Source organism: Coenobita brevimanus, chromosome 3 (genome assembly GCF_032717465.1).
Source record: "Coenobita brevimanus isolate Jiangsu-jjx chromosome 3, ASM3271746v2, whole genome shotgun sequence".
In the NCBI taxonomy this organism is placed as follows: domain Eukaryota; kingdom Metazoa; phylum Arthropoda; class Malacostraca; order Decapoda; family Coenobitidae; genus Coenobita; species Coenobita brevimanus.
This window is the reverse complement of record NC_136956.1, coordinates 12,905,883-12,919,304: the sequence shown is the minus strand read 5'-3', so window position 1 is coordinate 12,919,304 and position 13,422 is coordinate 12,905,883. Positions and strand designations below refer to the sequence as shown.

Below are 13,422 nucleotides of genomic sequence, written 5' to 3'. Positions count from 1 at the left end.
TATCCAGACTCCCTTGCTATGGTCTAATGTCTTTTGTTCTTCTGATTTCCTCATATCTCAGTGACAGAAATGTAAAAGTGAATGATGTGTATCCGATAAAAGTGAATGAAGCATATTCCATGAACGTGGATGGTGTATATTCCAATTTCCAATCGATTTTCTCTGGCATGCCATAAGGATCAGTTCTGGCTCCAACCCTATTCCTCATTCATATTACTCATCTCTAATCTGTGACCCATAATTCCATCCATTCATATGCAGATGACTCAACACTTTATAGTTCATTCACACTTAAACACCCCTTCACAAAGTTCAGCATGTCTAACTCATAACTCAGTACAGCAATCTCCAAAAATCAAGACTTATCTTTAATCGATGAATGAAGACAAAATAACATTGATTTCATCATCATCATCTAATACTGTGTTGCCCTGTGGGGAGGGTTGTAGCCCGGGGCTAGGCAAGTTGGTCCTGACATTTAAGATGAGAGTGACCAGCCTCACTCATCCCTAAGTGGCATTACGTGAGCAATAAATTCCAACTACCCCATGGATATAAACGCACATAGGCTCAATCCGGCCAGAGCACCTTAGTTACCCACTAAATACCAGGCACCATAGTTTGGTTACATGGTTACCACCCAGCATAGTAAATGGTTTCCGGTGTGCAGGAGACTATTTGGCTTGTCACTCAGGGTAGAGTCACCCACAGACAGAAGAAGAAAGAAAGGAGGAAAGAAAGATAGAACAGGAAGGAAAGAAAGAAGGGAGGAAAGGACAGTCACCCGAGAGCAACATTACATCGAGTAAGTGGATGAAGAGCGCCCTCATCTACCACATATTGTCTAATATAATGCTAGGAAAACCAAATACATACAATATATGAATAGACAGATATTTCCTGATTCCTATATTTCCTTCAGTGCTACTGATATTCCTATCTCTAAAAGTATTGAAATTCTCGGTGTATCACTTAACAATACACTCACCAGGGACTCTCATGTTGGATGACTTGCTAAAACCGCTTCAAAGGAACTTGGATTATTGTACAGTCTGTAACTTCTTCACCGACGAGCAACTAACGATGATTTATGAGAGTCATGTGCGCTCGAAGCTGGAATATTGCTCATCCTTCTGGAAAGGATGTGGAAAGGTCGCATTAAAACACTAGACAAAATTCAGAACAAGACTGTAAGAATTATTAATAATCTTACTATCACAAATGAACTACCTCTTCTTCCTGTAAGAAGGAATGTTGCCTCCCTTGCATCATTTTATAGATACTTTTATGGCAAATGCTCGGATGAAGTTGAATGTACCACCTCTCCATGCCATCCCCCGCAATTCACGGGCATCTGGTAGCGCTTATGACTGGAATGTCACACAGCAATATTGAAGTACTTCTGCCTATCAGAATTCTTTTATTCCTCGAGCTGCATCTCTTTGTAACTCACATCCCAAGAGTGGTTTCCCCCCAAACTTCAACATACAACGTTCAAGTCCAACTGTTACATATTTTTTATGAACGGAGGACACCTGTACTCTAGTGAACGGATTTTTTTTTTTTTCATATGTTTTCCCACCCTCTCATATATATATATATATATATATATATATATATATATATATATATATATAGTATGTCTACTACGTATGTACAGGGTGATTCATGAGTCCGTGAAACATTTTAAAAATTCACCATTAATATACGAAGCAATAGATAGCACATTTTATTACACGGAAATATAGGTAAACTCTATGTTTTTTTTACATACCTTACAAATGTTCAGTGTGTCCACCTTTCCTGATGCGGCAGTTTATATGCGGTGAATTTCTAAAATGTTTCTAGGACTTATGAATCACCCTGTGTGTGCAGACTATATATATATATATATATATATATATATATATATATATATATATATATATATATAGGCTGCTTCCCCCAAGAAAAGGGAGGTAGCCTAGACAGAACGACTCACTCCCAATTGACTCATCCACTCAAACACATTCATTCGCATCTTAGCCCCAAAGGCGAGAAGGGACAAATCCTCACTACACCACACCACACGAGGGACAACTGTACAGTGCAATCAGTGTTATCCGCAGCTGGGCCCGACAGCAGAGCTGGTTTACCCCTGCCACATCATAATAGTCCCATCCCCTTACCCACACCTGGCCTGATCAGCTGATAAGACCAAATGCGGGAGAATATCCCCTCACGGCTGCCTCATCATTTATTCATTCACAGTTTCTCTCCATTTATTTCTGTCACGCACAGCCACTCTTCCTTGCTCAACAGACATCCCTCTCGCATCCAACGCTCTCTTCACTCTGTCCATCCATCCTAGTTGGGGTCTCCCTCTCAGCCTTACACCTCTCACATCGGATCTAGTTATCTTTTTCACCAATTGCTCATTATTCAGTCTCCATATGGCCAAACCATCGCAACACCCTCTGCTCCACTCGATCAGCCATCTCCCGAAAAACTCCAGTTCTCCTTCGCACTTCATCATTTCTTACTCGATCCATACATGTCACTCCACATAAACTCCTCAGACACCTCATCTCCATTACATTCAAGCTTTTCCTCTCTGCTTCACCCATATACCATGTTTCAGCCCCATAAAACGCGGTTGGTACCACAAAACCTTCATACAGCCTTCTCTTTACATCCATTCTAAGTGAACGACATCTAAACACTTTTTTTCATTCCTCCCAGCACCTTTCCTACTTCATTCACTCTAAACTTCACTTCTGCATCTATTCTTCCATCCACAGCAATATGTGACCCTAAATACTTAAAACAATCTACCTCTTCAAGCAACTCACCATTCAAAACTATATTCATCCTCCTATCATCTACCGACCTCGTACACTTCATCACTTTACCCTTATTCTCATTTACTTTCAATTTCGTCCTTTCACACACCCATCCAAACTCCTCTACCAACTGTCTCAATCTCTTCTCTGAATCAGCCACCAGTGCAGTATCATCTGCAAACAGCAGTTGCTTCAGATTCCACTCACTGCCATCAACATTTACAAGATTCAGATCTCCACCTAAAACTCTTGCATTCACCTCCCTTACAACACCATCCAAATAAATATTAAACAACCAAGGCGACATCACACATCCCTGCCGGAGCCCCACTCTCACGGGAAACCAATCACTCAGTATTTCCCACTCTTACACACGCTCTACTATTTACATAAAAACTTTTCACCCCTTTTAGTAACCTACCATCAAGTCCATACAGTCTTAAAACAGTCCACAAAGCCTCCCTATCAATTTTATCATACGCTTTCTGCAAATCCATGAATGCCCAGAACACATCCTTGCCTTTCGCTAAATACTTTTCACACACTTGTCTCACAGCAAACACCTGATCCATGCACCCCCTCCCTCTCCTAAAGCCACACTGCTCATCACCAGTCACTCCCTCTGTACCCTCTCTAACTCTCTTAATTAACACTCTACCATACACCTTACCTACAACACTCAACAGACTTACACCCCTAAAGCTAGTACACTCATACTTATCACCCTTGCCTTTATACAACGGGACCACACAAGTACTTGCCCAGTCAATTGGCACCATACTTTTCACAATGCACACATTCAACAATCTTACTAACCAGTCAACAATAGTCGCTCCACCACCTTTCAGGCATTCCACAGCACACCCATCCATACCTGCAGCTTTCCTTTTTTTCATCTCCTTTACTGCCTCCTGCACTTCCTCCTTTGTGATCAAAGAATCATTCAACTCTCCCGACACATTTATTCCTTGCACCCTTCCATCCGCCACAATCTCAGCCACCCTTTCCTCCTCTACATTTAACAATCTTACAAAACACTCTGCCCATCACTTCCTTACTGCATCCATCTCAGTTAACATCCTTCCATCTTCTACTTTTACTCGCTCTTATATATATATATATATATATATATATATATATATATATATATATATATATATATATATATATATTGTGTATAAATATATATATATATATATATATATATATATATATATATATATATATATATATATATATATATATAATTGAAAATTTCTTGCGGGCTGGAATTCTCCCTTCTGCATCACCAGTTCAAATAATGTACTACGTATTCCAGTAATGCTTTCAATTTTATTTTTGAATAACGATTTGGTTCTTTATGTTTTCTAATAAAATTTTTAATTATTATTTTGTCATTTACTACTCTGTTTACCACATTCTGCTAGCTTCGTCCAAATAATTCCGCACCCCTTTCCCAAATTAATCCTTTGATTTTCCAATTTTCTGGAAAAGGACTGAAAGTGTCCCTTCCGATTTCTTCAGGATTTTAAATACTGTTTTTATAATCTTTACCAATTTTTCTACATAACTCATGCTTGTTTACTCTCCCCCCCCCCCTCTCTCTCTCTCTCTCTCTCGAAATTTTATCTTAGATACATACCTCTATTTTTTTTCTTTGTTATACGTTACTGTTTATAGTCTCATATCGTACAGTACTGTGCATCTCGTGGGGACCACCATCCGTGCAGCACTGCACACATGTATTGTAGTGAAAGCAAAATGTACCATGAATGCATCCTCCCTGCATCCAGAAAATAAGTGGGGTGGAGACAACATGGCCCAATTTTGATTCTAATTTGCATCCAGTTTGTAAACAGTAACTGCTCTGCCTTTTTTCCCCCACTTTCTGGCGTTTCTTTGGTTTTCACTTTTTATAGTGTTCTTGCTTTATGATAACCTCATCTGTCTTTTTCATCCATGTTTTTGTAATGTTACAGCAACTTTAACTTTCTTGGGATATCAGCAAAATACTGTGTACTTGTAGCAAATAGAGCAGAGGTCAACTCAAACAAAATGGATAAAGATTAAATTTATCGCAGAAAAATTGTTAAAACAAAAGTACAAGGTAGCCAAAGGATGCATGTACAAACAATAAATTCACTGAAGAACATGTCCCTAACACAAATTCTAAACATAGCGAAAATGTCACTAAACCTTAGCAAGAGCACGAGAATCACCATGGTAATTCATGAATCTTTGACACACAACCAGAAGCCAAGATGAAGGCCAAATTTACTGCTCTCACCAGACTGGCCAGTGAGTATAGTCAGGGATTCTGAATGCTTCGACATCCGGAATACTGAAGCTCCACTCACATGGTCATTGTTTCAAGGAGCTTCAAACAGCATACAAATCACTAGTGATCGCCATAACAATAAACTATACTTTTCATGATGTGCTAATCAGATTAATCAGTCTTTGATACTGTTGTATTAGAACACGTGTCATCAACATACCTGATCATCCTTCTAACAAGTGATACTTTCCAAGCTCTTATAGCCTATTATGCTTGGAATAGTATATTTGTATGTACAGTATAAGTGAAAAAAAATTTCATAAACGTGTTATGAGGAATACAAATTTATTCTTTATTATTAACAACTTTTATACCTATACAGGCAGAGAAAATATATATAATTTTAAAATTAATACATTTGTTGTAAATAAGATGTTAAATGTTAAACAAAAGGTTATTCCAGGCAACAAACATGGGGCTACCAGGCCTACTGAGCACTGTACTGACAAAGAGGGTTCGCCAACTGTCCGCAGGAGTCGTCACGGAAGTAATGGAAACCTTCAGCTATCAGCAGGAGGCAATTTTCATCTAAACCCCCAGCAGGTTCAAGGATACTGGAACCGGCGTGTCCCCAAAATGGCGCTCCTAAATCCAAAAGGAGTCGTTAATTAAACTGAGGCATGGGCATTTCTAAGACGAGAGAATTTCAACATGCAAATCAAAAATTTCAGTATAGGTCAAAATATAACCTCGATGAAGTTCATAATGTGGACTAAATTGAACTCACCCATGGGCACCGAGGTCCCATCAGTCCAGGTCCAGACACCTTCAGTGGCCACATCGGAGCCGCCCAGCCAGAAAGAGTGGCTAGCAATGCCTGCAAACACCATAATGAACCTGAGCCAGGTGCCACTGTGTACACTCAACAATAATATTAATGGCCCACTCCCCTCTTCTCTACGACCCACTCCCTTCTCTCCGGTCCCTGGCAGGTGACTAGATACCAGCAAACTATCAAGGAGCGAGAGAACCGTAGGGATAAGAATAGGTACTCGAGCGATTTTTTTTTTTTTTCAGCCTTAAGAATATGTTATTTCGCTCAGGCGAAACTTTTCAAACTGGAGATTATATATATACCTTAGTTATTCTTTCTGTACCAGAGATCTTTCTTTATTCTAATATAATCGTTTGGAGGTACCAAGAATAAAATATAGAAGTCCATCATCCGACTGAAGGGGTTAATGGGAAATGGAAGATGAGGTTGGATGCGGGGAAGGATGAGCTGTGGGAAAGAGTACAGTGGGAAAGGAAGGTAGGGTCAATAAATGGGTATGCAGTGTAAAGTTGTGCACTCAATCATTGTTCACTCTGGATAGATGAGAGTATGAGTTCAGTTTGGCTGGTAATCCTAACCCAATAAGATGACTGAGTTCTTGGTGGAGGCTGATTGCTATGAGTGCCCTGAACGAGTGCCTACTGTGCTAGTTTAAAGGAACTTGAATGGTATCTCCTTTTAGGATAAAACTAAAATAAATGGAATTATTTCTAGCTTACTGTAACACTAAGTAAGGCTAGCTTAGTTATATTATTTTAATACAATTTTACACATATATCTCTTTGCATGGTGATATCACTAGGTGAAGATAGGGTGTGTATTGGTGGACAGACACATGTAAATGAGTCTCACTCTTCAATCCCTTTCACCCTATCATCTTTATTCCTTTCCTATATGCGATTTTTGTGTCATCTTCCAACTGCCATAGGAGCGCACCAGAAATTATTGAGCCAAGTAGACGAAGTCGATGGTCATTATTTTTGTATCCAATGTATCTGTGAGTTCTGTCCACGTCGAAAACTCTAATATCAGTGATTGTAGAAGGAAAAGTTATTAATAAAAGTTGTTTAGAGTCACAACTTGAGTTCACATTTCACTCAACCGACATTGGGAGTCATCCAGGGTGTATACATGATAGACAAGTTTTCATCTAGCAGTATTAATAGTCTACCTGGCTCACAGAAGACGGGTAGTCCTGTTTAATTTTAAGCATTTGTTGTATGAACAATATGGGTTGTTGGTTTCATTTAGGTAAATTTTAACTCATAGAGAATCTTCAGGTACATTCACACGAAATATTCAGACACTGTAACTCCCATACATTTTAACATCTATGACCGACGAATCACAACTCTCCTTGTGTTTACCTCTGTCAATAATTATTACTCTCCACTTGACAAAGTCAGAGGAGGGTACTGTTATCACTGGCGTCCGTCCATAGGTTGGTCGGCTGTAACTAGAGATTTTTGTTTCTGAAGCAAATCTCAGAAAGTATTAACTGTAGAGCCAAGAAACTTCACATAGTTGTATGTCTTACAGGGAACTGATGCCTTTTGATGGTTAGAATGCTATGTTCTAAGCATTTTTTTTTTTCTTTTAGGAAAATATCTCAGAGACTTCAGCTCGACTTGAGCAAGTAATCTCAAGCCACAAATCAAAAAGTATTTACTATACAGTCATGAATTTTCACATAGTTATGTTTTATTGTGAAATGGTGCCTTTTCATATGTAGAATGTTGTGCCTTAAGTAATTTTTTAATAATGAAAAAGTAAAAAAAAATCTCAGTCTTCAATGTGACCCACTGTCTCTGTTATACAGAGGGGGGGGGGGAGAGGGAAGGCCGTTATGTGCTTGGTTAGGTGATTAGCTAGGTGGCGGAGGGATATGTGCTTGATTTGGAGGAGAACTGCAACAGTGCAGGGTAATGGTGGTAATGATGATGGCAGTGGTGGTGGTGGTGTTGGTAATGATGATGATGATGGTAGTGATTATGGTAGTGGTGATGATGTTGGTGGTAATGATGATGGCAGTGGTGGTGGTGGTGATGATGATGATGGTAGTAGTGATTATGGTAGTGATGATGATGATGATGATGATGATGATGGTGGTGGTGGTAGTAGTGGTGGTGGTAGTAGTGATGAAGGTGGTGTTTTTCTTGCTTCCTATCACACTTCCCTGTTCCATATCACTTATTCTATTCAGTTTTAATGTCTCAGAGCTATGCGGAGGTGGGGGGGGGAGGGAGTGAGGGCCAGTGTGCGCTTGGTTAAGTGTGCAGGGAGGGGGGGGTTTGTGTTTGGTTAGTTGGAGCGTTGCAACAGCGTACATTGCCTATGTTTAATATACCATACACCAGTACAACATACACCACTGTACTGGTTTCTAAGAACATCAGCCCACAATCAGGCACACCAATAATTCCGGTATGACAAGCTGCATTTGCACATTTTCATATCCTTCTTGCTCAAATGTTTGGATAGTGTTTGATGGGAGTGAACATTCAGGTATTTCACATTCATTCAAGTCAGTATAGAACTACTCTTGCTTTGTATCATATTTCGTCTACACCCTTCGAATAATTCACTTACATCTGCTCAAGGATATTTATCCCTGGACAGGTAAACCTGGGTCTTTTGTACGCAAAAGGTAAAGTGGGGCCTCTCAGACACGCAATAGAAAAATAAGAAAAGAAAAAATGCAATTATGCTACTGAGTTCAACACTTAAAGACAATTTATGTGACTTCAGTACTTGCTTTTAGTGCACAAATGTTTACAAAAAAACAGTAAGAAGTGCATTTTTTTCTATTCCACGAAAGAGTAGGCAAAATTACACATTCTAATTCTTAATGCTACCTAACCAAAAACTTAATACTAAATATTCTTTCATGATCACTGCCTACGGTTCACCAATGGCCCGACGAACGGAAAAGAGAAAAACCACCGCAAATTAATAACAATTGTAAACTAAGAAAGTGAAAACAGGTTTTTTTTTGCTGGGAAAAAATAATTTTCTGACTTTTTTTTGTAAACATCTGTGCACTACAAGCAAGTACTGAAGTCATATAAATTGTCCTTAAGTGTTAACCTAAATAAAACAATTGTATTTTTTTTATTTTTTTCTAGTTTGGGGATCTTTACCTTTTTCGTAGAAAAACTCCAGATGTACCTGTCTTCCCTGGATTTCTGTAACTAAGGCCCCAGTCACACTGCAGGTACGACTTATCGCAAACCATCCATGACCTGCAAGTTGTGGGTGGTTTTGGTGAGGTTTACAACCGGTCTTTAAATGTATCGATCTAGCTGCAGGCCACCATGGCAACCAAAAAATCGTTGCGAGGTTTTTCGTGCAGCACGAAAAACCTCCCCGCAACCACCGATGTTGTGGCATGGAAGCCGCTCGGTGGGCAGCTGGACTGTGTCTGACAGGCTTACTGCCACTGGTCTGCGACACCTGATTTTTAAGTGGTGGTTGCCATTCGGATGGAGGCTGGTCGCCGTCTGCTCTGTGCGGTGGCCATCCGCACTCTGTCAAGGGGACGAATGGACTGCGGCGGCCGCCGTCCACAAGCCTCCTGTCCGGGGTGGTGGTTGAAGTCCGGCTGCTGTCCAGCCGGCGATTGGTTGAGCGACAGGTGGTGGGCTGGACCGAGACCAGCAGCCAGCCAATCCATGGCCAGTGCCGGTCTAGTGGCGGCCTAGAGGTTGCAGTCTAAACTGTGACAGGACATGGACTGGCCGTCGTTTGTCGGCGGCTTGCCGATTACTGGCCAGCCACTCGTCGGTGTCTTGACCAGTGTGTACCTGACCATGGTCGCCGCTCGACCGCCCACTGGACGGACTCTGGACGGACACTGGACGACCACTAGTCGCCAATCGGTGGCACGACTGCTCAGAGACCTCAGTGGTTGGGGCCTGGTTTCGCGATTATCAGGTTTGCGACAAGTCATATCTGCAGTGTGACTGGGGCATAAGGAAAAAAAGACTGACCCTTGCAGAGGGCTAAGAGGTCTGCTAATGTTCTGGATAACTTCCAGCAACCCCACAGTTACGCAAATGTAGGTAATAGTAACTAGTGCAGAAACATCCAAGGTAAAGTGGCGTCTCACAGACCCCAGTGACACATAGACCAGAGCCTGAACATGACCAAGTAATAACCTCATCACCACATACTAGTACCCACCTAGCCAGGAAGGTAGAAGGCAGGTCAGATATCTATACAACTGGTAATTTAAGGATTTTTTTTTTTTTTTGAATGCTGGGATTTGACAATCCTAACTTTACCTGTCTTCAGGTCACTCCAGTTCCACGAGGTAATTTTAGTTACTGCTGATATAGTAAAGTATCTTGTTTAGATAGAAGGGGAAGGGGGAGTGGGATATTGAGAATGAGTTGGAGTGATGGGGTGGGGAGGTATAAAAACGGGGATGGTGTGAGCTGGTGAACGGTCAGCTTGATGATGGAGGCTAGAATGATCAAAATGCAATTTTTTCATGCCCAGCTCCTCCTGAATAAAGGCATATGGCTAAAAAGTGTGTAGGTGTAGCAGATTTTGGAAATGTCTGTGGAAATATATGAAAATAATCAGTTCTATGGTGCAATACTTTTACAGATGTTGTTGCAGCTTTTTTCAAGACTGTTTGAAGTCAAAAGAAAGTGAATTATGAAGGCTGAGAAACCAAGTATGCATATGTTGTTCATATGGACATTGTATGTCAGGTAGTAGAGGAAACTTATCATTATGATTGTTACCACATGAAAGCATACATGGGTGGAATGGATGGGAAGTACGGAAGTATGGGTTGGTATGCTGGTGGGTTATAGGACAGGGAAACAGCTATATTCTCTGAGAATGTGGGCATCGTAACATAACAGCAGTGGACTGTCCGGCAAGAAAAACAAAGTAAGCATGCGCTGATTTCATATACTTGGTATCTTTGGATATAGGCAAAACACAAAGAGCTTAGAGCTGAAGGGTGAGTTGTATTTTGCTTTGTTGTTCTTCCACCCGCACAAAATATTACAAATATCACTATATTAGCTACTTTTTGCTCGTCTCTGTAGCTACATGAAAGTTGCCTTTCAAGTTACCAAGCAGGTATATAAACACCTTCACCTAGCATAGTGATGGAGGTAGACATTTTACTTACCTTCGTGATGGAGGGAGACACTTTCATCTACTTTCTTAGTAGAGATTGATAACTTCACCTACTATCCTGCTGAAAGTGGGCTCCTTCCTCTATCACAGGGTGGAGAGAGACACGTTCCCTTGTCTTCCTAGTGGAGGTACAGTGAATCATAAAAAGAAGTGGTAGCTCGCCAACTAGTCACTCTTGGCTTGGTATGGTAACACTGTAGGTCTTGCTGCTTCAGGTGATTCGGGTAATAATCTGAGCTCATGTGTATGAGTGAACCATGGTTTCTGATATGATTTCATTTCCTGGTCGACTAATGTAGCATTCGTGAGTGTGAAAATACTCATCATGATTTTGCTTTCAACACTGACATCATGATGGCATCATACTGGAAACAGTAAAGTCTTATTCCATACAAAAATAACTTCATTTTGAGAAAAAAATTGCAATTAAGCTTTTTTTTTTCACAATGAAACTTGCTGACCATGTACGTCCTTATGAATTCCATATTATCTTAAGAGAAGTCGTAAACTTACTCCGCCGGTAATGAGAACATTTTGTCCTGTAACCTGTAACATTACATATCATAATTCATGGTGACACTAGCAACTGGGAGCCGCCATGTTAGAACATATCCCAGGAATATCATTGATTATACAGGTATTGACCTGGATCCTACTATCTTCAGCTCTTGAAAAAATCCCTTGAGATAAAGATTTTTAGGCAGCTTGCACCATGATGGTCATATTTAGGCAAACTACGTAAGTATGATGTAGCAGTGACTCCCTATATGATATAAAATATGGTATGATGTGTATTGGAAAGACATAAAAATAACTGTGATCTCGATGACCATGGCCCATGTATCTGGATTCGACTGAATGATGTATATTCCATGAACTGAATAAACGCAAAACAAATGCTAATTGCACAAATTTACTAATCTCATCAAGGGCCAAAAATAATACACCCAGTAGGCTAAGAGTGCTTGCTCATTTTCACTGACGACACAATACTCACCTCATGACTCATTATGTGTCATGACATGTTTTTATTACCATGACAATTTGGCTGAATAGGCTATGATACATTTATGATGAAGTATTTAATGTAATTATAGTGAACTTATGGGTTATATCGGATTTTCAAAATACATTTCTGTCGTGATTTTGTGTAGTACTTACGACTGTGTAGTCTCTTATCTTTCAAATATCAGTTTTGGTTTGTTGTAAGTGCCATGCTGATTATAAAACAAAAAAAGAAATATTGAGGTGAATTGAGTCTAACCATCACTGTCCAAAATTTATTATTAACAACCTTCTTGTCACTCCACCCAATATACATTTCAACCTGAGCTATACATAGATTACATCCATTCCCATCAATATTTCTCATGTGTTTAAAAGCTGTGTGTGTCACAGTATGTCAAGCTTTTGTTTGTCAGTGAAAGTAGAGTCTGCTCTCGTCATGATATGCGATCTGACACCTTTGACTAATGCAAGAAATTCTTGGTTTAATCACGCTTGTTCTAATGCTGTCCACATCAAGGAGAGGGCCTACAAAAGGTACCGGAGCCAACCTACCCCTGAGTCACATCATCTTTACGTTTCTGCCCAGAATCGTGCTAGGTCTGTTCTTCTCTCTGCTAAGACTCTTCCTTAAAATAAAAAACATCTGAATCACTCTCCCAATTTAAAATTGCTAGAAATTATGCAAAAGCTGTATTAAATCTATCTAAATCAAACTTTCTTCAAAAGCAAGCATCAAAACTACTTAACAACCCTAATGACAATAGAATGTTTTGGTCAACTCTTAATTCATTCAATAATAACTTTAACAAGTCATCTTCCATTCCCCCACTAAAATCTTAAGATGGCAACATTACAAATGACCAGCGTGGGGAAGCAGATATCTTTGCCAGTACCTTTCCCAGAAACTCTACCATAGATGATACCAGCCAGAATGTCCCAGTACTGGAACTTGATTCTCCCGAAATTGCCCCACTTAAAATACAGACAAAATACGTAAAATCCATCCTAGACAATTTACCTACCAACAAAGCTCCAGGTCCAGATGGAATTCCGCCAATTGTTTTGAAAAGTGTTCCCCTGAGCTTGCCTCTGTCCTAGCTAAATTATTCAGACTATGCATATGTACTTCTTTATTCCCAAATTCATGGAAAGAAGCCAATATCTACCCAATTCCGAAGAAAGGAAGTTCGTCTGACCCCTCCGATTACAGACCAATAGCTGTCATATCTTCTCTTAGTAAGGTATTTGAAACTTTAATTAATAAGCACATTGTTAAACATCTTGAATCCAACAACTTAATTAGTGATAGACAATATGGTTTT

General features: G+C 39.9%; 1 protein-coding gene across 1 annotated transcript in view; it reads right to left on the bottom strand.

Moving 5' to 3' along the window:
* The window catches only part of LOC145393212 (macrophage mannose receptor 1-like), a 147,599-nt gene that overhangs the window by 16,226 nt on the left and 117,951 nt on the right, over positions 1 to 13,422 (bottom strand). The window contains exons 6-7 of the mRNA XM_080267415.1: positions 5,888 to 5,977; positions 5,608 to 5,745 (exon numbers count right to left, since the gene is read on the bottom strand). Of these exons, the coding sequence (XP_080123541.1) occupies positions 5,608 to 5,745; positions 5,888 to 5,977 (228 nt within the window). The remainder of the gene's footprint in view (positions 1 to 5,607; positions 5,746 to 5,887; positions 5,978 to 13,422) is intronic.